The sequence below is a fragment of the Cryptomeria japonica genome, chromosome 11, assembly GCF_030272615.1.
Source record: "Cryptomeria japonica chromosome 11, Sugi_1.0, whole genome shotgun sequence".
Lineage (NCBI taxonomy): Eukaryota > Viridiplantae > Streptophyta > Pinopsida > Cupressales > Cupressaceae > Cryptomeria > Cryptomeria japonica.
The window spans coordinates 52,085,815-52,109,736 of NC_081415.1; the positions used below are offsets into that span (position 1 = coordinate 52,085,815).

A 23,922-nucleotide genomic window follows, 5' to 3' on the forward strand; every position below is an offset into this window, starting at 1 on the left:
TGTTTTTTTTTTTGATAAGTCACATCCAAAACTGTATTTTTTAGCTTTTCCCTGGAGCTAAGAACTAGTCGAGTAGACTCAAACCCAAGACCTCCCATGTAGGAGGCTCACAGCTAACCATTGTGTTGTGGGGCCATCCCCCCTCTTCTCCAATATGTTACACTTGTGGATAGAAAGCAAAAAAATTTAGGGGGGAGTAGGGTGTGGAATTGTCATTTGCAAGATAGATTTTAGAGACAGCTACACAAGGATACAATCTCATTTTTTGGGTGTTACAAGCCATGTAGTTAAAGTTTGTTTAACACTAATAGAAAATGAGAAGATAGAGTGCTATAGATTGCCCATGGAGGTGGAAATGGGGGCTCAAGGTGTGACAATGCCGACACCTTTTGCAAGTGCACAATCATCTATTTCTACGTCATCCACGATAGGTAGTAGTCAAGTTGGCACAAGAGGAAAGAGGAAGATGAGTGGTTGTGAGAAGCTAGCTTTAGTTGAAACTATGTTTAATGTGCAAGCACGAGATGCTACAGAGGCTTCTATTGTCAAATTCATTTTCGCTCATGCCATCCCATTTCATGTGGCTGTTGGCGTATGTGTAGAATATGTTGACATGATGATATTGTGTTGTCATTGATGTCAATATGCTGAAGGAATGAACCGGTAATATGCTCAAAAGAGAACCGGTAATATGCTGAAGAGTGAACAGGTTTATTGAAGTTCAGCAACTGGCAAAGTGAACTGGTATAATGATGAGAACCGGTAAATGTGCAAAAGGTGAAGTGGTACGTTTGTCCAAGTGAACCGATATATGGAATGTTTTCTATCAAGGTTTAATATGGTATGACTACCGATTGATAGTCTCAGCTTCAGGGTTTCTGGTTGAAGTGTTTCGAGCCTGTTTGATTCAACCGATGGCATTGTGTGATGAGTTAGCATTGTAATGGAAATCAGATCGTGTTGCCACGCCAACCTCGTGCATGTGAAGGATCTTGCATGAAGGAGATTGGTCCTATCTACCTCGAGAATGTGCGAAGTCTCTGCAATCAGTGGAGAACGTGTGATGGGTTATCGCCTCCAAGAAGTGGTGAAGAACGAACGATGGAGAATGTCTTGAGATCTGTTCAAGACCGTTGTATTCAAATACAAAGTGATTCAATGGTCAGGATTGAACCGACTGAATTGCTCAACCTAAATGTTTAGGGTTTAGGGTTTATGTTATCGACCTATCTGTTTCCTATAAGGTCGATGTTGTGTTTCATGTTGAAGTTGTTGGCAAATGTTGTGTGTGTATCTAAGTGCAAAGATACGTGATTCTTGCCAGACCAGATAAGAGGGTTGATACCTGCAGAGTGTGTATGCAGAAGAAAGGAACTAAAGGAGGTCTGTATTGGCATTGAGTGCTATTACCAGATCATTGTAATACCTGTTGATCTCTAATCACTTCAACATTTGGTAAATCCCTTAACAGGGTAGCTTTAACCAGCTTGTTGTAAATCGTTTAACAGGGTGACTCAAAGCCATTGAGTTCATAAAATCCTCTAATAAGGTAACCCTTAACTGGGTATTCTAGCCATCCCTTAACCGGGTGATCCCTAACAGGATCGGTTCCTAACAAAACCTGTTGTAACAGTCTTTAACCGGACTAGGCTTCTAACTGAGCGGACTTCTAAAGAGTTAAAAAACAGATTGTGGGTATTCATCCCCACGGTGGTTTTTCCCAGTTGGGTTTCCACGTGAAAAATATGTTTGTCATATGTGACGTCTTTTTCATGTGATGCTATGTTGTTTTCTGTCAAGCGGTGAATCATGTTGATCTAGCATGTTATTATATTTCTGATGATAGAATATCTGTTTATGCACAAGGATAATGTGGAAATGAGGGTGTAGTTTGTGTGGTAAGATAAGTGTTTCCGGTTTATATCTTTCACAGTCTCATTGTGCTTAATCAGTAGTATTTTGGTTTATGGCCGGTGTTAGTGATTGCCAGTCAAGTTCACTGTTTGCAGTCAAACCGGTTCAGGAAAAGTTTTTATACTTGTACTGATTCACCCCCCCCCCTTTAGTACCGGTTTGGTATTCACTGTTCATCATTGTGTTATCAATTGGTATCAGAGCGTCCTCCAGGTCCTTTGTGTTGTAAGCTTAACCGCTTGAGGGAAAGATCCTATTGTAATGATGAAGAGGGAAGGTCCAAAGTTCAACAGAGATAACTTTAAAATATGGAAGGACAGAATGAAGATATACATCAGAAGCATGGGTGCTCAACATTGGAGCTATGTTGAGAAGGTTTATGTTATCCCTACCGGTACTCTCACCGATGACCAAAAGAGAGAGATTCAGGAGAATGGGCAAGTCATGGAAGCCCTAATTAGTAGTTTATCTAACATTGAGTTTATTGATGTCCACGATAAAGAAAATCCCAAAGAAGTATGGGATACTCTTGAGAATATCTATGGTAGTGATGAGCATGTGACACAAGCTAAGGAAGAAAGCCTTAGAGGAAAGTTTGAAGACACGCGGATGGTTGAAGGAGAGACCATTCAACAATATGGAATAAGAATCAAAACTGTTGTTGGAGATATCAAGAGTGCAGTTGGTAAAATGGAAGATTCCACTGTTGTTAGCAATGTTTTGAGATCCTTATTAACGGTCTATGCAATAAGGGTTGCTGCTATTCAGGAGTTGAGGTCAATGGACAAGATTAAGGTGTCCCTAGACTCCATCATTGCAAAATTGACAGCCTATGAGCTAAATAGATTTGATGGTAGTGTTCAGAAGACTGAATCAGCCTTTAGAGCATCTGCTTCACCATCTAGAAAAGGCAAAAAAGCTAGTACCAGTGGCGAACCAAGATAGAGCAGAGAAATGGATGATGAGGAGATCCTGATGGAATTTGAAGCTCTTCTTGCCAAGAGACTTCCTAAGGGAACCGGTAAATACAGAGGTAAGCTTCCTTTGAAATGCTTCTCTTGTAACCGGATAGGACACATTGCTGTAAACTGTCCTAATGGTGATAGCAAGTACAAACCGGAAAAGTTCAAGAAGTTCAAAGGAGGAAACCGGAGAAACTGTTTTGTAGCAGTTGATGAAGGTGTCACTGATGAGGAATCAGAAGATGAAGAAAATGAGGATATTGTGTTTGTAGCAGTCAAGGAAGATGTGTCAGACAAGAAGGCCCTTGTCTCCTGTTTTGATAATTCCAATGAGTGGATTATTGACAGTGGCTGTTCTCACCATATGACTGGTGACTGGAGTAAGTTTCTTTCTTTGGAAGAGTATGATGGTGGTGTGGTTCGTTTTGGTAATGATGCACCATGTATGGTCAAAGGCAGAGAGTGCATCTCTCTGAATGGAAAGAGCAGTGCTGACAATGTGTATTGGGTAGAAGGTCTAAGGCACAACCTTTTGAGTGTTGCTCAATTGAATAATAATGGACTCGCTCTGGAATTTAAAAATGGGTTGTGCAAAATCAAAGGAAAGAGTGGTGAACTGATGGCTACTGGTATGTAGACCAAAGGTAACCTATTTCAGTTGAATGCTAATGTCAGTACATGTCTTATGGCTAAGTTTGAAGACAGCTGGATATGGCATAGGAGACTCTGCCATGTAAACTTTGACAATATTATGAAGGCCAGTAAGATCAAGGCAGTTAGAGGATTGCCGGTGCTGAGCGAATCGGAAAATCCTTTGTGCAGAGAGTGTCAATTGGGGAAAATGTCTTCCTCGATCTTCAAAGGTAAATCTTTTACTGCAGACAATTTACTTGATCTTGTGCATACTGATTTGTGTGGTTCTATGAAAACTAGGAGTGTGCAAGGAGATAGGTATTTTATGATTCTTACAGATGATTGCTCAAGAATGATGTGGGTCACATTCCTGAAGGACAAGTCTGAAGCCTTTTGAAAGTTCAAAGCTTTCAGAGCACTAGTAGAGAAGGAAAGTGGTAGAAGAATCAAATGTCTTAGAACTGATCAAGAAGGAGAATTCATTTCCGGTGAATTCAACAAATATTGTGAAGAGAATGGCATCAAGAGGCAACTGTCTGCCCCCCGGACTCCACAACAGAATGGCTTAGTTGAGAGGAACAACCGGACTGTGGTTGAAGCGGCTAGAACTATGTTGATCCAAGGAAAGGTTGCTCACACCTTTTGGAGAGAAGCGGTGAGCACTGTAGTCTACACAATGAATCGGGTACTCATCAAGAAAGGAAAGGATAAGACTCCTTATGAGTACTGGACCGGTAAGACACCAGTGGTAAGCTACTTCAGAGTGTTTGGTAGTAAATGTTATATCAAGAGGAGTGAACATCAGAGCAAGTTTGATGCTAAATGTGATGAGGGAATATTCTTAGGGTATTCCACAAAGAGCAAAGCTCTCAAATGTTACAACAATAGGACTAAGAGAATTGTTGAAAGCATCAATGTTAGGGTTGATGAAAACTCTGAGAAACTTGAGGAAACTGGCAGAGAGCATGTAGGAGATGAACCGGTAGTAACCTTCTGGGAACCGGTTACAAATCAGCTCAGTACCAGTAATTGTTCTCCTACACTGGTGGATGCAGATGCTGATGAAGATGAGGATGAAGAAGAAAAGCAAGAGGAATCTGTTAAGAATATACCTAGGTATGTAAAACTCAATCATGATCCAAAGCAGATCATAGGAGACAAAGATGCAGGAATTCTTACAAGAAGAAAGGTCAGAGAAAACTCATGTATGATCTCTGAATTTGAGCCTAATTCATTCAAAGAGGCACATAAAGTTGAAGACTGGATCAAGGCAATGGAAGAGGAACTTGATCAGATAGAGAAGAATGGTACATGGTCTTTGGTACCCAGACCGGAGCATAAAAATGTCATTGGAACCAAATGGGTCTTCAGAAATAAACTGAATGAGGATGGCACAGTGGTAAGGAACAAAGCCAGACTAGTATGTAAAGGATATGCCCAAGAAGAAGGAGAAGACTATGGAGAAACCTTTGCCCCAGTAGCAAGATTGGAAGGAGTTCGTATGCTTCTTGCATATGCAGCTTTTAAAGGATTCAAGGTATACCAAATGGATGTAAAATCTGCATTTCTAAATGGAATACTTGAAGAGGAGGTGTATATAGAGCAACCAGATGGGTTTGCCCTATCAAAAGACAGTGACATGATGTGTAGGCTACATAAAGCCTTGTATGGTCTGAAGCAGGCACCTAGAGCATGGTATGAACGCTTGCACTTCCATCTTGTGAAGATTGGATTTGAAAGAACAAGTGAAGATAGCAATATCTACTTGAAATCAGAAGGAGATCAGATTCTGATCTGTGAAGTATTTGTTGATGACATAATCTTTGGTAGAGATGACAAGATGAGTCATGACTTTGCAGATGAGATGAAAAAGGAGTTTGAGATGTCACTCATAGGGGAGATTAAGTTCTTCATTGTACTGCAAATTCAGCAAATGAAAGATGGAATCTTTATTACTCAGTCCAAGTATGTCAAAGAGGTGTTGAAGACCTTTGGCATGGAAGACAACAAACCGGTTGGTACACCAATGGTGACCGGTTGTAAACTATCAAAAGAGGATGACTTAGCATTGGTAAATGAGAAGGAATACCGATCAATGATTGGTAAGTTGCATTATGTAGTGCATAGCAGACCGGACATTGCACATGTAGTGGGTATTACCGCTCGGTTTCAGCAAAGCCCAAGAGAATCCCACTTGGTAACAGTCAAGCGGATTCTTAGATATCTGAAGGGAACTATTGACTATGGATTATGGTATCCATACAATGATGATTTCAATCTGAAAGTGTTCACAGATGCTGATTGGGTTGGTAATGTGGATGACTGGAAGAGCACAACCGGTGGTGCATTCTTTTTCAGTTGTAGACTGGTCTCATGGATGAGTAAAAAACAGAGTTGTATCTCTCAGTCTACAACAGAAGCGGAGTATGTTGCAGCTTTTATGAACTGCACCCAGACTATTTGGATGAAGCATGTATTGAATGGCTTCAAAGTTCTTGTATCTGAACCGGTAAGTATATTTTGTGACAATACAAGTGCAATTAACATTTCCAAGAATCCAGTTTTACATGCTAGAACCAAGCACTTTGAACTCAAGTATCATTTCTTGAGGGAAAAGGTTCAGAACAAAGAGGTGGTATTGGAACATGTTTCTAGTAAGGAGCAGTTAGCAGACGTATTCACCAAGCCTCTACCGAAGGCTACTTTTACCTATTTGAGAGGTGAATTAGGGGTGCTGCCCCTTCAAGAGGTAATCTAAAGTTTTGTAATCCACATCAGTCAGATCTTACTTTGCTATATCTTTTCAGGATTGATGTGTTGAAGGATGCTACTCCTCAGGGGGAGCAACATCGTGGAACAGGGAAGTTTGTGCCTCCACTTTGGCATTGTTGTCAAAGGGGGAGAAGATGTGAAGTGGAAAAGATATCTGCAGTATTAAGGAAAAGATGTGATGCAGAAAGAGAAGATATCTGCAGTATTAAGAAAAAGATGTGATGCAGAAAGAGAGATATCTTTGTATATTGCCATCAATGCCAAAGGGGGAGATTGTTGGCATATGTGCAAAATATGTTGACATGATGATATTGTGTTGTCATTCATGTCAATATGCTGAAGGAATGAACCGGTAATATGCTCAAAAGAGAACCGATAATATGTTGAAGAGTGAACAGGTTTATTGAAGTTAAGCAACTGGCAAAGTGAACCGATATAATGATGAGAACCGGTAAATGTGCAAAAGGTGAAGTGGTACGTTTGTCCAAGTGAACCGGTATATGGAATGTTTTCTATCAAGGTTTAATATGGTATGACTACCGGTTGGTAGTCTCAGCTTCAGGGTTTCCGGTTGAAGTGTTTCGAGCCTGTGAGATTCAACCGATGGCATTGTGTGATGAGTTAGCATTGTAATGGAGATCAGATCGTGTTGCCACGCCAACCTCATGCACGTGAAGGATCTTGCATGAAGGAGATTGATCCTATCTACCTTGGGAATGTGCGAAGTCTCTGCAATCAGTGGAGAATGTGTGATGGGTTATCGCCTCCAAGAAGCGGTGAAGAACGAACAATGGGGAATGTCTTGAGATCTGTTCAAGACCGTTGTATTCAAATACAAAGTGATTCAATGGTCAGGATTGAACCGACTAAATTGCTCAACCTAAATGTTTAGGGTTTAGGGTTTATGTTACTGACCTATCTGTTTCCTATAAGGTCGATGTTGTGTTTCATGTTGAAGTTGTTGGCAAATGTTGTGTGTGTATCTAAGTGCAAAGATACGTGATTCTTGCCAGACCAGATAAGAGGGTTGATACCTGCAGAGTGTGTATGCAGAAGAAAGGAACTAAAGCGGGTCTGCATTGGCATTGAGTGCTATTACCAGATCATTGTAATACCTATTGATCTCTAATCATTTCAACTGTTGGAAAATCCCTTAACAGGGTAGCTTTAACCAGCTTGTTGTAAATCCTTTAGCAGGGTGACTCAAAGCCATTGAGTTCATAAAATCCTCTAATAAGGTAACCCTTAACCGGGTATTCTAGCCATCCCTTAACCGGGTGATCCCTAACAGGATCGGTTCCTAACAGAACTTGTTGTAACAGTCTTTAATTGGACTAGGCTTCTAACAGAGCGGACTTCTAAAGAGTTCAAAAACAGATTGTGGGTATTCATCCGCACCGTGGTTTTTCCAGTTGGGTTTCCACGTGAAAAATGTGTGTCATATGTGATGTCTTTTTCATGTGATGCTATGTTGTTTTCTGTCAAGCGGTGAATAATGTTGATCTAACATGTTATTATATTTCAGATGATAGAATATCTGTTTATGCACAAGGATAATGTGGAAATGAGGGTGTAGTTTGTGTGGTAAGATAAGTGTTTCCGGTTTATATCTTTCATAGTCTCATTGTGCTTAACTGGTAGTATTTTGGTTTATGACCGGTGTTAGTGATTGCTAGTCAAGTTCACTGTTTGCAGTCAAACTGGTTCAGGAAAAGTTTTTGTACCTATACTGATTCACCCCCCCCCCCTCTCAGTACCGGTTTGGTACTCACTGTTCATCATTGTGTTATCAGTGGCATGTTCCTTTTACATCAAACAAATGATTAGAGATGTAGCCTCTATTGGTCCCTCATTCATACCCCCTTGGGATCATAAGATACGCACTACTCTCCTAGATAGAGTATTCCAAGGTTAATGTGCTAATGGAGGATATGAGGCAAACTTGGATGACAATAGGTTGCTCTATTGTGATGGATGGGTGGACATATATCAGAGTCACATGCTCTGCTGGTTCTTATTTTGTCTAAGCCGTGGATTGTTTAAGGAACTGTAAGGATGTAGACTTCTAGTTTATCATTTTGAGAGATGCCATATACGAGGTTGGGCCCTGAAATGTTGTATAGGTGATCACCGATTCAACACGTGTGCAAATTTGCTAGTTTGATGGTGGAGGGTGCTTACTTTCACATCTTTTGGACTGCATGTTTTGTTCATGCATTGAACAATGCATTGAAAGACATAGGGAAAATAGATTGGGTGAAGCAAGTGCTGGCAGAAGCTAGGGACACTAAAATGTTCATTTTCTTCAGGACACTTTCAAAGGAGTTCCTCAAACTTGTTGAGACGAGGTATGCCACTTACTTCATCTTGTTAGAGAGGATGTTTGACGTGCATGGACCTCTACAATTGATGATGGTGAATTCAAAGTGGACTAGATGTCCTAATTCAAGCTGTACTCGAGGAAAATCCATTGAACAAAAGATCGTTGATGACAATTGGTGGTCCACTATTAGGTAAGACATTGCTGATTTTATTAAAAATTAAATATTAGATTGCTGATTTTCATATTAAATTTCTGATTTTAATATTTAATTTTACTATCCAATGTTTTCCAACTTTCAAAGTTTGCAAATGTCAATTAACTTGTCAATTAATTCTTTTGAACTTTTTGTTTGCATTTTTAAGATATGTTTGCTCTTTCATCTCACCTATTGTAGATGTCATTAGGTATGCTGATACAAGCTCTCCTAGTCTTGGTGAGATATATATGAGACGTTTGACAATATGCTTGGGAAGATAAAGCAAACAATTTTGGCTAAGGATTGTACTTTGGGGTTATATGAGTATGTAATGACCCCTTTTGTGATGATCTTGAATCTTGCCGTAAAATCACAAGTTTAGGTAAAAGAAAGATGTAATAGGGTTAGGGTTTAGGGTTTAGGGTTTAGGGTTTAGGGTTTAGGGTTTAGGAGAATTATAACTTTATCAATTAAGATGTTTTTGTTAATTTTAGTGATCAGATTTAGGAAAACTTAGAACAGAATAATAGCAAACACACATGAAGAGACAAAATGCCAATCATACCCTGGGAAAACCTCCCTCTTGGAGGAAAAAAAACCCAGGAACGAATCCAGATCAAAACTTTTATTATGAGCAGATTACAATGACAACATGGATCAGATTACTTATCTGATATAGCTCTCAACCTAGGGCAGAATTATGCCCAGTCAAACCTTTGATATGAAGACCCTAATTATTGAACTTGAGCACAAGGATTCACCATTATAATGGTGTATGATTGCTGCACTTGATTGCTGCTCTTAGTCGCACAGATTCTTCCATCAATTAGATCATCAAAGTTTGCTCAGATTGGTCAGCAAGTCATGATCACAAGTTCGCATAAGTCTGCTGCAAATCAGGTTCAGATTCGGATCTGAAGTTAGGAGAATGGCTGCTTGGATTGAGCACAAAGTCGCCTGAACAATGATGATCAGATTCGCACCATATGAGAGCAATTCACTAGTGATAGCAAGGCATCATATTCGCTGAAGATGATAGTTCACATGAGGCAGATCGCTTGTATGACTGAATTTGATTGCTTGATAATTTCGCATGACAATGAAATGCTTGTTTGTTTTTGAATGTGTAGATTGAGTCTTGTTATATACAAGACTCAATCTCTCTTTCATGAGTTGGCTGGGCCTATAAGGCCGACTTATAAATACTATCGTTTATTTTATTTCCTTGCTTTTGGCGCCACCTTTTAATTTACAAATAAGGTACAATTAGGGCCACACTTTACATAACATTGACTTAGGGCCCAATTTAAAATTACAATAGCTAATCGCTCACATATTACTTAAATTTTAATTGCCAAAGGCAACATTAAAACTTAGCATAGTAGAATCGGATACTAGCTAGATATTTCAACAGTTTTTAGCAAGATAAATCCTTGTTTAGATCTTGCAACCACTCTAGTCAACTTTTAAAAATGTAATTTGTAATTTCAATTACTTCCATGAGGATTAGGGATCTTTATAATATATACAAGAAATATAATATATACGCAATTGCATTGAGTAGTATTTATGATCAAATTGAATAAGTATTTTAGGTTGAATACATCATTCATTGGGATTAGAGAGGAAGCATGATTGAGAACCTGGAACCATTCACCGCAACTAATCTCAAGGGCGCAAAGCATCCCACTAAGACAACTCAAACCCTTGGCCCACAAGTGGTAGGACCCTCAGTTCATCGAAGCTTGGGGTGGGCTACTTAGAAGGGGAACCCATATTGGCTTCCTCAAACATGTCTCCTTAACCCATACATGATTGCTTTTTTCACTTAATACAATCAACCATGGGGGGAATAGGCGAGGACAATACGAAAGGGCGTTCGAAACCATTTGCCACAACTAAGCTGAAGAGTGCGGAGCATCTTGTTAAGACAACTCAACCTCTTGGCCCATAAATGGCAAGACCCCTTAGTACATCCAACATGGAATGGGCTACTTAGAGGGGGAACCCTTATTGGCTCATCCCAAATGCATTTCCTTCCTAACCATAAGAATTGCCTATGGAGGTAGCCAGCCAAGATCTAGAGGCCAAATGGAAAGAAAGCACAAGAACAAGAGAGAAATAATGAGACAAGAATAAACTGTATTCTTATCAATGATGCAATACAAATGGATCGACTGGATTGATTATTACATAGGAGATCCCTTGGTTATATAGCCAAGGTGAAAACATAGGAGTGCATAAAATTATGAAAAGTGTTGTAATCTTATGACATGAGACAAAAAGTGAAAAGCTCTCGTCCCACCTAAAGTGGAAAAGTGATAGTGTGATAACACCACTAAAGGTGGATCATCCACCAAAGGTGGAAAAGTGCAACCACGAAAGGTGGATATGATAAATAGATAACATGATAAGTCCACCTAAAGTGGAAATGCTCCAACTACTCCAATGTCGTTCCCTAAGTAAGCTTAAGTGATGTGTAATTAGGACCTAGATGAGAAATAACCAAGGTAAAATACCTTAATTACACCAACACTCCCCCTTAAGTGCAACTTAGGGAGAATGTACACAAAAGCTAACAATGCAAGATGGTCCTGACAAGTAGGCCATATTAGGTACCCATGAACAATGCAAATGCAATCTGTCACAAACGGAGAAAACCCAATTGGAAAAAAACTCCTCCCAAAAGAGAGATGAAAACACAAAAGAACTCTCAAAGAAGAATGAGAAGGACAAAACTCCATGTGAGGAAAAAGCCCCTGCCCCCCCCCATAAGAGAGAAGAAGAGAGACCATGTAGGTCCCCCTCAATGTAAAATATGCACCAATGGTAGATGCTCCAAACTAAATGTAGAAGCTGCTCCATGAGCATCCAACAACGTTCCTCCGGTTAGGAAGAAACAAAACCAAAGGCGTATGTATGAAGTTCCTCCAATCCTGAAAGGAATACATATGTAGGAATCACAAAATGTATGAAGTCTCTAAAATCTGCTCAAGTGTCTCCATGTCAATGCTGAAAGTCGCTCCCTCCAAATCAGGTGTACTAGGCCACACTACTGAAAAAGACAACCCAAGATCTAGTGAAGATGAATGAAGAACATGATCCAAAGACTCAAGTGTCTCCTCTAAAGATAAAGAGACCTCCAAATGCTGTACATAAGTATCCACAATCACATCAAACTCGAAAGAATGATCATGTAGAGAACAAACAAGAGGGTCTGAGTGGTCCCTTGCAACAACTGAAGAAGGATCATCTCCATCAAAGAAAAGATGAATATCATCAATGATGTCTCCCAAATCTGCAATGTAGGACTCCACAAACAAACTTGCAATGTCTGTCAAGTAATCATCCCAAGGAATTGTAGCTGGAAGACAATGTATATCCTGCTGCACTGAATCTTAAGAAGCCAAAATTGTAGCAACACAAGAATCATCAGGAGCAACCGTAGATGTGATATCCATAGGAGGAGATAAAATGCAAGGTTCAAGAATTGGATCAGATGTGAGAACTTCCAAGTTAAAGTAACCAAAGTTCTCCTCAATATTGGAATCCACACTAGAAGTGTGATCATCACTGGAAGAAGCAAAGACATCAATAGGATCAAAGTCTGAAAAGGAGTACAACCGAGATGTATGACCCACCACCCCAGTGGCAATGATAGCTCTACTCTCCAAGTCTCTAATGATAACTGAACTAGGAGTGAACTCCACAGTCTTCCTTGGTGCACCATGAGTGATTTGATAGATGGAAAGAGATTGTTCGTCAAGTGAGGTACACACAACACATCATTGAAGGTGCCATCCCCAGTAACAATAGATCTCTTTCCAATTACATTCATATATGTATGATTGCCCATCAAAATCGGTGGCATGTTGCAAGGCTTAAATGAAGAGAACATAGACTGTGAAGATGCCATATGATGAGAAGCTCCTGAATCTAGAAGCCATCTCCCTAAATCATGACTTGTAGTAGTACAAAGAGCTTGTCCTTTACTTGTCCTAGAAGTTTGACTTTTTCCCTTATCAAATTCTGCTTGTTTGGAAGAAGCAGCTGAAGTAGACATTGTAGAAGGCAATCTGATTCTATTCTTCTCAAGAAGATGCTTCAATATATCAATATCCTTCATGTATCAATGGTGTTTGTCATGTCCTAACTTCTTGCAATATGCACATGTAAGCTTCGCTTTCTTAGATGATTTCTCCTTAGGAAAGGATGTAGAATCTCTTTGTTGAGGAGAGGAGGATTGTGCACATTGGAGAATTTTTAGGATATCATAGAGCATAAATGGTCTTAAAATGAACTAAGGGAAACCACACTTAAGTAGGTGCCAAAGAGAGCATGGAATTGTTAGGGTAAACAATTTATGACGCTACATTTCCATAACTCGTAGTTGGTACCATTGAATTTCTCCAAATTCAATATTGAAGTTGATGCAGACATGGCTTCCACCCACAAATGTGCAAAACAAAATCACTAGAAATCCAATTGTAGTACAAAAAACCTTTGCTTTCCATCCACGGGCACCACAACTGGCCAAACTCGGATATTAAATGTTAGGAATAAAGGTGGCTATTACAAATAGAAATCTGAAAATCTTATTACAAATCTGAAATTAAACCCTTATGATCATGGAAAAACTTCATCCAAAGAGCTTAATTGTAGTATACCATTAATGTGTTAGAATGCATATAGCTGCGGTCGGAATATACTGATCGTTATATCTGTTGAACGTGTATAGCTTCGGTCTTTGAATTAGTCATTGATCATCTATTACTATCTGTTATCGATCTAATCACTTATTGTTTTCCTCTATCCGGTGATTATTAGTAATGGCTATGACTAAGGTAAATTGCATTGTTAGTTAGTGTTTCGATTCACTAATGAATCATTACAAATTGTTTTAGTGCCACCATTTCGTGTTAAGGGACACGGCCCTTAGGAAAGCCCATGGAAATCATATTTATGGACAATATGATTTCCTTAGCATGGTAAGGAACTATAGGAGTGCAGATCGATACTTACCTACAGGTGGTTCCATACAAAACAAGCAATCTGTAATTATAATCGAATTATAAGGAAGTTCATACAATACAACTTGAAAGGCATTTGGATAATATATTACATATCGTGGCACATACGTACAACAGATTGGTGACATATACAAGAAACAGATTGAATTCTACAAACTGATCTGTGACTTACATACAAATCATATTCGAAGGATTGAATTGACATCATCAATTGATATCAGATTGTGACCAAGGTACAAATAAAATTTTAAAATTACCTAATCATATAAATCTGATTACAAACTTAACATAATGGTTATGACAAAAAACAGCCATATAATAAAATCATTAAACCTTATAGAATCAACAAATAACATTTGAATTACGTGGATAAACCCTTAAGAGAAAAAAACACCACATGAAGGAGGCTAAGGTTGTATTAATCTTCAAATACATGAGACAAAATCTTCCTTCTACTGTCAATTGTAGCTGCTTCTGTGTACTTCTAAACACCTCACATCATACATCATCCAAGAACCCCAATATATGGAGTTGTATAGAAGCCTTATGGGCCCAAAATGGACACCTAAATCTGCTCCTTGAATTCACCATGCCTTGTCCATTGGTTTTCCCTCCTAGGAATGTGAAACAACATTCTAATTCGCTCCTTTAATTCGTTTCCTAGGCACCAAACTTGGGTAGTTCAAGAGTCGCCTTTTTGTCTTTATTATTGTCTTTTATCACTCCCTTCCTAGGCATCCACATGAGGGAATAAGAAACAAGGTATAATCAAATTACAATTACTTCATAACCCCTTGTGAATTTATCTACAACATATAATTGGGACATTAATACAATGATATAGGATTTATAAGGATGATGACACCTTGTCCTAACATTACAGCCTTTAGAATTCACAAGTAGGATAGGCTTGACTTAGTGTTACAAGTTCAACTATAAAGGTTTGCTTTTGAAGGTATTTAATTTACTACTTTGATAATGAGGCCTAAATTTTTTGCAACATCTAGCTGATGTTGCATCATTCAAAGAGTTGAAGGGAAATACCTAGAAGCATGCAACTTAGGTTATTTTTGCATAAGCTCATTTGTCTACCTTATTTTTTAAATTTCTGTTCCACCGATACCGAGATAATAACGTTGAGCTTAATTTATATGAGATCTCAATCTGTATTCATATTTTTGTGTCAAGGAACTAGACAATCGTACAATGTTTGTAATCTAAGGAATGTTTAGTGAAGCTTCAGGAAGGATTTGTTTTAAACACCTAAAAATATGGTCATCTTTAGTACAGAACATAAAATCAAGCATTCCATTGAAAGAAACAAAAAAGTTGTCCCTCTAAGAGTTCTGCTTAAAATAATGTTTTGGCTTTGGGCTGGGTGAAGTTATGGTTGACCTAGAATCTCATTGATAGAAATGATAAATGCTAATTCCTCCCTAGGTCTTGTAATTTGCTAAAGAAGTGAGCAGCTAGTTGTAATGGTGACATTTGAAGAGTTTATCTAGCAAGGGATTTATCTACTTTGGTTTTATGAGCAATAATTCATTTGTGCAGGTACATAGACAATACAATGTCAAGGCAAAATCGTGCAGAGCGACTACTAAATGATGTGCATGGGAGATATGGGTTCTTCAGCTGAGTGGAAAATGTCTACAATAAACATGATGGGTTATGACTAAGAAAAAAGATAGATTGATGTCATGCTGAGGAGTTAGGAAAGCCTTTTTTTGTTGTTTGCTGGATAAGTGTTTCTTTGATCCCTTTATCAAAACCAAGCATTTTTTTATGATGTCTCAGTCTGACCAGTTATTTCCATGACGTGATCTGATGGGTTTTGTAGAAGACTTGTCAGTTACAAGAGGTTATGAAAGTAAACATTCCTGTTGGGATTAACTGAGAAGTGGAATGCAGGGAATGATGGAAACATGGTTGCTGTACAAGAGGATTATTAATTGACAACTGTAAATAGAATGTAACCAGTTTTTTGCTTATTAGAAATGAAGATCAAGAATGGTGGCCAAGAAAGACAAGTATGCAGATTCAAATCCAGATGAAGATGATGCCTGTGAAGCCATAGAAGAGTGAGACGAATAAAATGTGAATAAAAAGGTGGTGGTGCAAGAAACATGTATGTAATTGAAAAATAGCCAAGGATCGGAACGTCCTAGGCAGTATGTAATTTTAGAGTACCACATTATGTGGTCCACAGATTTGTACTACAATATTTGGCCATGATATAAAATATGAAATGATTTGCCTCATTGAATGAGAACTTTCCTCTAATTAATGATTGTGCTTTTAGGTTGTTAATTCATAAATTAATTAAATCATATCACAATATATATTCCATTCACATGAAGCAATTGAGTTCATTTGATGATTTGTATATTATGAACATAAATGATAAAACATCTATTTTGCGGCTTGAAACTTACAACCTCCACAATGTTCAATGTATGGACTCTGTGCCTACACAACTAGCAAGATGCATTAACAAAAACAAGCGAGAAAAGAAGATAAATCACCAAAGTAATAAGCAATATATATCTTGTTTGCCCAAAACCATGGATAACTGAGTTTAATTTTAGTTTTCTCTGTGCAACTTTGTCTGAACTGTCCCATAAATCTAATAGCATTTCATTTGGTCCTGAAACCCAGCATTGGTAGAAAACTGAAATCCAACTTCAGATAATAAAGTTGGTGTAAATATGTTTGTTGAGTGATCACTATAATTGTAATAATCACTAAGCATAAGATTTGTTGGAGAGATGAGCAGTGAGATAGTTAGCTTTGAATCTTAGAAAATATGATCGAGCTCTTTGTTTAAATTGTTTTCATGTATAATGAAAATTAATCTACTTGTGTGTGTGATTTTGTCCATCGTTTGATAACAGAGCAACATTAAGCTGAGCTTTGTCTTGATGTCTTTGCCCTGAAGCATTGAAAAATTGTGTCAAATCTATACAAATTGTACAGAGTTTTCTGTGAGGATTTTAAGATCTGTCATTTATTTATTACTATTTTTTATTTTAGATAATCGCAATAGCCTGTGCATAGCAGCAGTGGCAGCAACATTAAAAAAACAAAACATGACAACACTTCTAGACTGAAGGTATGTTGCAGGGGATGGTGAAGTGCTTAAAAGCTCTAAACACAATTAATTTAATCTGTGCCACACGACCAGATCAGATCACCAAGAGGAAATGATGTTCTCTGACAAAAGTGAATACAGTGCGTGGTGACAAGTAGTGGATTTGAAAGAGAGCTTATTTGGGTATTTTGGAGCAAAGTGTAATGTACCCTAATGGGACCCTCTTATATTCTGACCTTGAATCACAATTTCAGTGCATTGTGATTACAATAGAGGAACACTATTGTCAGCTAAGCTTGGTCTAGACCTTGCATGACAAATTAGTCAACATTTCCATTATGCCTTGGTAGACTATATTCAGCATTCTTATATATTGCATATAAGAAGGATTCAACAACCTTTTCTCTCCCTACACCTCCCATTATGGAGCTTAAGGAGAATCACCCAAGGCGCCTCAAGTCTATCCCTCTCCAACAAGCCCAAGACACCAAAGGCCTTATCAACTTGGCCTCTTGGCCCACACTTGGGGTTGGCGTACGTGCTGGAGCCTAGTGCTGTTGCTTCCTTGTATTCTCCCTCCATAATTGGATGGTGAGATTGAAAGGTATTAGAGACTCCATCATATACTTTACTTAATTGTCATATGAACAATTAGTGATAGAAAGGTATTATTAAATTGTCATACATATTGAACTAAAAAGAGGGGTACAAATTTATTCAATCACAAAAAGGGATACAAAACATTACACCAACATATCATTTTCCACTGAATTATCTAACATATGAGACAGAGCCGAAGGCATCTGTCCCCAATCCACAATATTCAAATTCTGCATGTGATTAGAAGCCCATTTGGCTAGACAATCTGCAACGCCATTTCACTCCCTAGGAATATAACAAAAAGAAATGGAATCCAAAGAGCCACATAACAAAAGAATCTATTTAATAACCCCAACTAAGTGCCAACTAACATCATCAAGTCGTTGACCATTCAACAAAGTCACCACTAGTTGAGAATCACATTCACAAATAATCCTATGCCAACCAAGACTACAACAATGCTCCACAACATACAAGATGGCAAGAGCCTCCATTAAATTATTAGTATGAATACCTTTATAAATAGAAAAAGTAAACACCAAAACTATCACGACCAACCCCACTAATACCAACATGATCAGGATTCCCTCGTGAAGAATCATCAGTGTTAATTTTCAAAATTCCTTGAGGAGGGGTCCAATGACCCTCCTTATTTACCTTCTGCAAAGGGTGTCTACATATATTCCACATGACTTGTCCAACACGCATCAGAGCACTTCCCTGAAGAGGAAAATTAAGACAATTGCAAATAGCAACATCTCTAGGATCCACACCTCCAACCAAGTCACACTTTGCCAAAATTGTCTCATGAAGAGAATGAATAATTTTTCACCACAAGTGTTTAGCAACCATACAAGCATCTTGAAAAATCCTATGATTCCTCTCCAACCAAATATGCAAAATAATAAAGGTAGGACCTAGAGACCAGACAACTCGAAGAAAATAAGTCTTAGCAGGAGCTTTATTCCAATGATCCCAAAACTCGGCCAAAGAAACACATGCCAGTGGGCCTGATTCCAAACACCCCTCCAGAAGTGCCAGATCTCCTTGGAGAAAGAGCATTGAAAAAAAAGATGAGAAACACACTCACTATTTTGACACAAAACACACATCGAGGGACCCAATAAGCTCTGCTTGTGCATGATATCCCAAGTAAGACATCGGTTTTGAACCACCAGCCACATGAAGAAGTTGCATTTGGGCCAAGAAAACTTGTTCCACATCTGCTTCCGCCAAGGCACCTCAAAGCCACCAAACATCTATCTATCAAGCTCCATATACCTTGCAAAAACATAAAACTTACCAGAAGAATAATTTCCCTAGGCAAGAACATCCTGTCCCTCCAAGGAGTTACAAACACGAGCAACGAGAATATGAGAGAACTCTTCCTGGTCTTCATCTGAACCACCTGGCAGCCATTTACAAGGATCCCTCCATCTACGACCAACTACCAGTCCTAAATTCCGAGCAATCTTAAAAAACTCCACCTTATCCCAACCAACAACAGAAAAACTATCACAAAGGGATTGAAGATGTGGATACAAAGAAAGAATAGGGGGATTGCCATCCCAATAATCCAACCCAAAAAGAGTTTCAGAGCCCTTATTACAAATCCAAAATGGACCACTCTTAATTAGGTGAGCCCTAGTCTTTAGAGTGTGCCAAATCATAGAAGCCCTTCCCTCCAACAGATAACGAGGAACATCCAAGAAATTAACCCCTTTTAGATACTTATGTGTGAAAATACGAGCCTAGACATGATGCTGACTAGTACACCAACACCAATATAACTTGGCCGTGAGAGCTTGCCCATTCAAGACAACAAGACGAAGACAAAGGTCCCCCTCCTTCTTTGGCCTACAGACAAACTCTCACTTAACTAGACTCCACTTAGAAATCTGCAAATTACCACTCCAAAGGAATTGACGTGAGAGAGCATCAAATTCCTTAAGGAAATACATAGGAGCCGTCTGAACAAAACTCCTGTAGATAGGAAGAGCCAGTATCACCGATTGAAGAAGAGTCACCCTAGTAGCAGTGAAAAGCGAACAATGAGTCCAATGATGAACCTTCCTTTGCAACTTATCAAGCAAGTCTTGCCAAAATGGTCTAAGTTGCCTACCAATAACAAGAGGAATACTTAGGTAGATCAAGCACAGAGAACCTATTTGAAATCTCAAAATATTAGCAATCATTTTCTGAAAGGTTCTGGAGTGTTAAAAAAGAAAATAAAAGATTTATGCTCATTGACTTTTTGGCTTGAAGTAGCTTAAATAGATATCCAACACCTACGTAAATAAATCAACTTCCTGAAGGTGAGCAATCCCCATAAGAGCGATATCATCCAAAAACTGGAGATGGGAAAACGTCGACAACCCATTACCCCAACTCCACCCCTGAATTATGCCATGGGAAACTTGAGACTTGAGAAATCTACCAAGGCTGTCAGCCATAATAATAAACAAATAGGAGGACAGAGGATCCCCTTGGCGAAGGCCCCTCGAAGCACCAAACAACACAAAAGGCTCACCATTAATAATAACCGAGAATGATGATGTGATCACACAACTCATCGTCCAACTGACCCATTCAGAACAAAAGCCAAAGGCGAGAAGAATTTTTTGCAAAAAATGCCACTTAACTCTATCATAGGCCTTAGCCATATCCAGTTTAATAAACATAGATTTCTCCTTAGAAGTTGCCACAGAATGAATGGCTACAGAAACAACCACCACCCCATCCAAAATTTGCCTTCTTGCCACAAAACCCCCTTGCTCCTCTGAAATCAAAGAAGGGAGGCAGATTTTGAGCCTCTCTGCAATCAATTTAGTAATGATTTTATACACCACATTAAAAAGAGCAATGAGCTGAAAAAAATCCAACTGATTGGCACCTTCGTTTTTAGGAATAAGGACAAGAAAAGTAGAATTCAAGGCTTAGAGCATATTTGTTTACTACCAAGAGATTCCCGGACCACCTCCAAAAAATCCAAATTAATAATATCCCAAAATTCCTGAAAAAATTCTATAGGAAAACCATCAGAACCTGGAGCTTTGCCCTTACGCATCCCGAAAACAACATCTTCCAATTCAGACAAAGAGATCGGAGGTGGAAAGATGGCGGCCCTGCTTATGGTACTGCTATGTATTCCTTTGTTAAGAAACTGCAATTTGTGAAATTTGAGCTTAAACGATGGAATAGGACAAGTTTTGGTAACCTCCATGCCATGCACATGATTGTTCAGACACGCCTTGATGTTATCACTCGCCAAATTCAGGATTTTGGTTTCTTGGATGCCTTAGGCAGGGCTGAATCCCAGGTCATGAGAGAGTTAGAGTGGAAACTTCATGAGGAGATTTGTTGGAAACAAAAGGCTCAGATTGATTGGCTTCAAGAAGGCAATAAGAACACAACTTTTTTTCATAATTCTGTTCAGCCTCGTTGGAATAAGAGTTATATTTCCTCTTTAGTTAATTTTGAAGGTATTCAATTATCTTCTCTACAGACTTTATCTTGGGAGGCTACTCAGTACTATTCGACTTTTTTTCCAGAGGATTCTCCTCATGCCGAAGATGAAGAGAATATGATCCTTGCTTGTATTTTGTCTTACATATTGTAGTCTATATTAATATTACTATTAAATTCTGCATAAGAACATTATCAAGCTTCATATATTAAGAATACATATTCAGCTCATCCCCATGCATACCGCCGAGAACAAAGATGTTAGTGCTCGTAACTTAATAATAGTTCTGATCTGATCTGATTGATGGTGCTCTCATTGGAGGCTTTTGATTCCTTTCCTGCATATCTCTCAATGTGAAGGAGAGGTCACAACTCTTCATAATGTATGCCCTTTGGCAAGAAACACACCCTTTGACCATTAGCACCCTTTGAAAAAGTGCAACTCTTCATTATTTCTACCCATTGAAAGGGACACGACCTTTCACAATCAGATCTGCACTTCTTATTTAAGTCAAATTTGCACTCCTGATTACCCCAAATTATCCCATTCTCAATGAGGTTTTGAGGGAGTCACAACTTTTTCTTCCATGTCTTTTGACCATTCATTAACTTAATTATATTTAATTATACTATTTTATATTTCATATTTTAATTTTATTCTTTTGTATTTTAATAATATTATTATTTATTAGTAAATTCCATTTCAAAGTGGGGACATTACACAAAGTAGTGTAACAAAAAAGCTATTAAGAAATCTAAGGTGCCTTAAGAAGGAATAGTATAAAAAACTAGGGTTTAATTTGTGGTATAAGCGAAAACATTTTAAACAAATAGTGAAACTTCAGATGAATTGAATATTTCCTGGCTTGTCTGGACGTTTCAAATTAATTATGTTTCTTTTGATTTGGGAGGCATCATCCGTAGAGATTTTCCCACATGGCGAAATACCGTTATCATCCTTTCACCAAAAAAATTATTACCCAATTCTTGTGTTTTGGTTGAAAATAGATTTTCCTGATGTAAAACAATTACTTTGCCTTAGTTTTCCCCATCAAATCCTTTAACAGATTCCTTGCGAGATGATTTGCCCTCTCTAGTTGTTTCCTATTCTCTACAATCTTGTATAAACAAATGTTTATTGTTTATATCTTTTAACTTTGCCCACCTTCCTTTGGATCTTGCTTATTGTTTCTTCCTGGGCGCCACAAGACAATTTTGGTACTTAAAATGGTCTAAGTTGCCTACCAACAACAAGAGGAATACTTAGGTAGATCAAGCGTAGAGAACCTATTTGAAATCTCAAAATATTAGCAATCCTTTTCTGAAAGGTTCTGGAGTGTTGAAAAAGAAAATAAAAGATTTATGCTCATTGACTTTTTGGCTTGAAGTAGCTAAATAGATATCCAACACCTGCGTAAATGAATCAGGTTCCCGAAGGTGAGCAATCCCCATAAGAGCGGTATCATCCAAAAACTGGAGATGGGAAAACCTCGACAGCCCATTACCCCAACTCCACCCCTGAATTATGCCATGGGAAACTTGAGACTTCAGAAATCTACCAAGGCTGTCAGCCATAATAATAAACGAATAGGAGGACAGAGGATCCCCTTGGCGAAGGCCCCTGGAAGAACCAAACAACACAAAAGGCTCACCAATAATAATAACCGAGAATGATGATGTGATCACACAACTCATCGTTCAACTGACCCATTCAGAACAAAAGCCAAAGGCGAGGAGAATTCTTTGCAAAAAATGCCACTTAACTCTATCATAAGCCTTAGCCATATCCAGTTTAATAAACATAGATTTCTCCTTAGAAGTTGCCACGGAACGAATGGCTTCAGAAGCAACCACCACCCCATCCAAAATTTGCCTTCTTGCCACAAAACCCCCTTGCTCCTCTGAAATCAAAGAAGGGAGGCAGATTTTGAGCCTCTCTGCAATCAATTTAGTAATGATTTTATACACCACATTAAAAAGAGCAATGAGCTGAAAAAAATCCAATTGATTGGCACCTTCGTTTTTAGGAATAAGGACAAGAAAAGTAGAATTCAAGGCTTAGAGCATATTTGTTTACTACCAAGAGATTCCCGGACCACCTCCAAAAAATCCAAATTAATAATATCCCAAAATTCCTGAAAAAATTCTATAGGAAAACCATCAGAACCTGGAGCTTTGCCCTTACGCATCCCGAAAACATCTTCCAATTCAGACAAAGAGATCGGAGGTGGAAAGATGGCGGCCTTGCTTATGGTACTGCTATGTATTCCTTTGTTAAGAAACTACAATTTGTGAAATTTGAGCTTAAACGATGGAATAGGACAAGTTTTGGTAACCTCCATGCCATGCACATGATTGTTCAGACACGCCTTGATGTTATCACTCGCCAAATTCAGGATTTTGGTTTCTCGGATGCCTTAGGCAGGGCTGAATCCCAGGTCATGAGAGAGTTAGAGTGGAAACTTCATGAGGAGATTTGTTGGAAACAAAAGGCTCAGATTGATTGGCTTCAAGAAGGCAATAAGAACACAACTTTTTTTCATAATTCTGTTCAGGCTTGTTGGAATAAGAGTTATATTTCCTCTTTAGTTAATTTTGAAGGTATTCAATTATCTTCTCTACAGACTTTATCTTGGGAGGCTACTCAGTACTATTCGGCTTTTTTTCCAGAGGATTCTCCTCAAGCCGAAGATGAAGAGAATATGATCCTTGCTTGTATTTTGTCTTACATATTGTAGTCTATATTAATATTACTATTAAATTCTGCATAAGAACATTATCAAGCTTCATATATTAAGAATACATATTCAGCTCATCCCCATGCATACCGCCGAGAACAAAGATGTTAGTGCTCGTAAATTAATAATAGTTCTGATTTGATCTGATTGATGGTGCTCTCATTGGAGGTTTTTGATTCCTTTCCTGCATATCTCTCA

At 38.5% G+C, this 23,922-nt stretch overlaps 2 protein-coding genes across 5 annotated transcripts in view; one reads left to right on the forward strand and one right to left on the reverse strand.

Moving 5' to 3' along the window:
• LOC131051394 (uncharacterized) overlaps window positions 1-16,091 on the forward strand; it is an 84,428-nt gene extending 68,337 nt beyond the window's left edge. For all 4 annotated transcript variants that reach the window (XM_057985900.2, XM_057985903.2, XM_057985904.2 and 1 more), the window contains one exon: window positions 15,385-16,091. The gene's annotated coding sequence lies outside the window, so the exon portion shown is untranslated. The remainder of the gene's footprint in view (window positions 1-15,384) is intronic.
• Window positions 16,092-22,285: 6,194 nt separating this feature from the next.
• On the reverse strand, window positions 22,286-23,175 carry LOC131051337 (uncharacterized). The gene is made up of 3 exons (XM_057985804.1): window positions 23,067-23,175; window positions 22,743-22,923; window positions 22,286-22,607 (listed from the first exon to the last, which is right to left on the reverse strand). The coding sequence occupies exons 1-3, from the start codon at window positions 23,173-23,175 to the stop codon at window positions 22,286-22,288; spliced, it is 612 nt and encodes a 203-aa protein (XP_057841787.1).
• Between the last annotated feature and the right edge of the window lie 747 nt (window positions 23,176-23,922).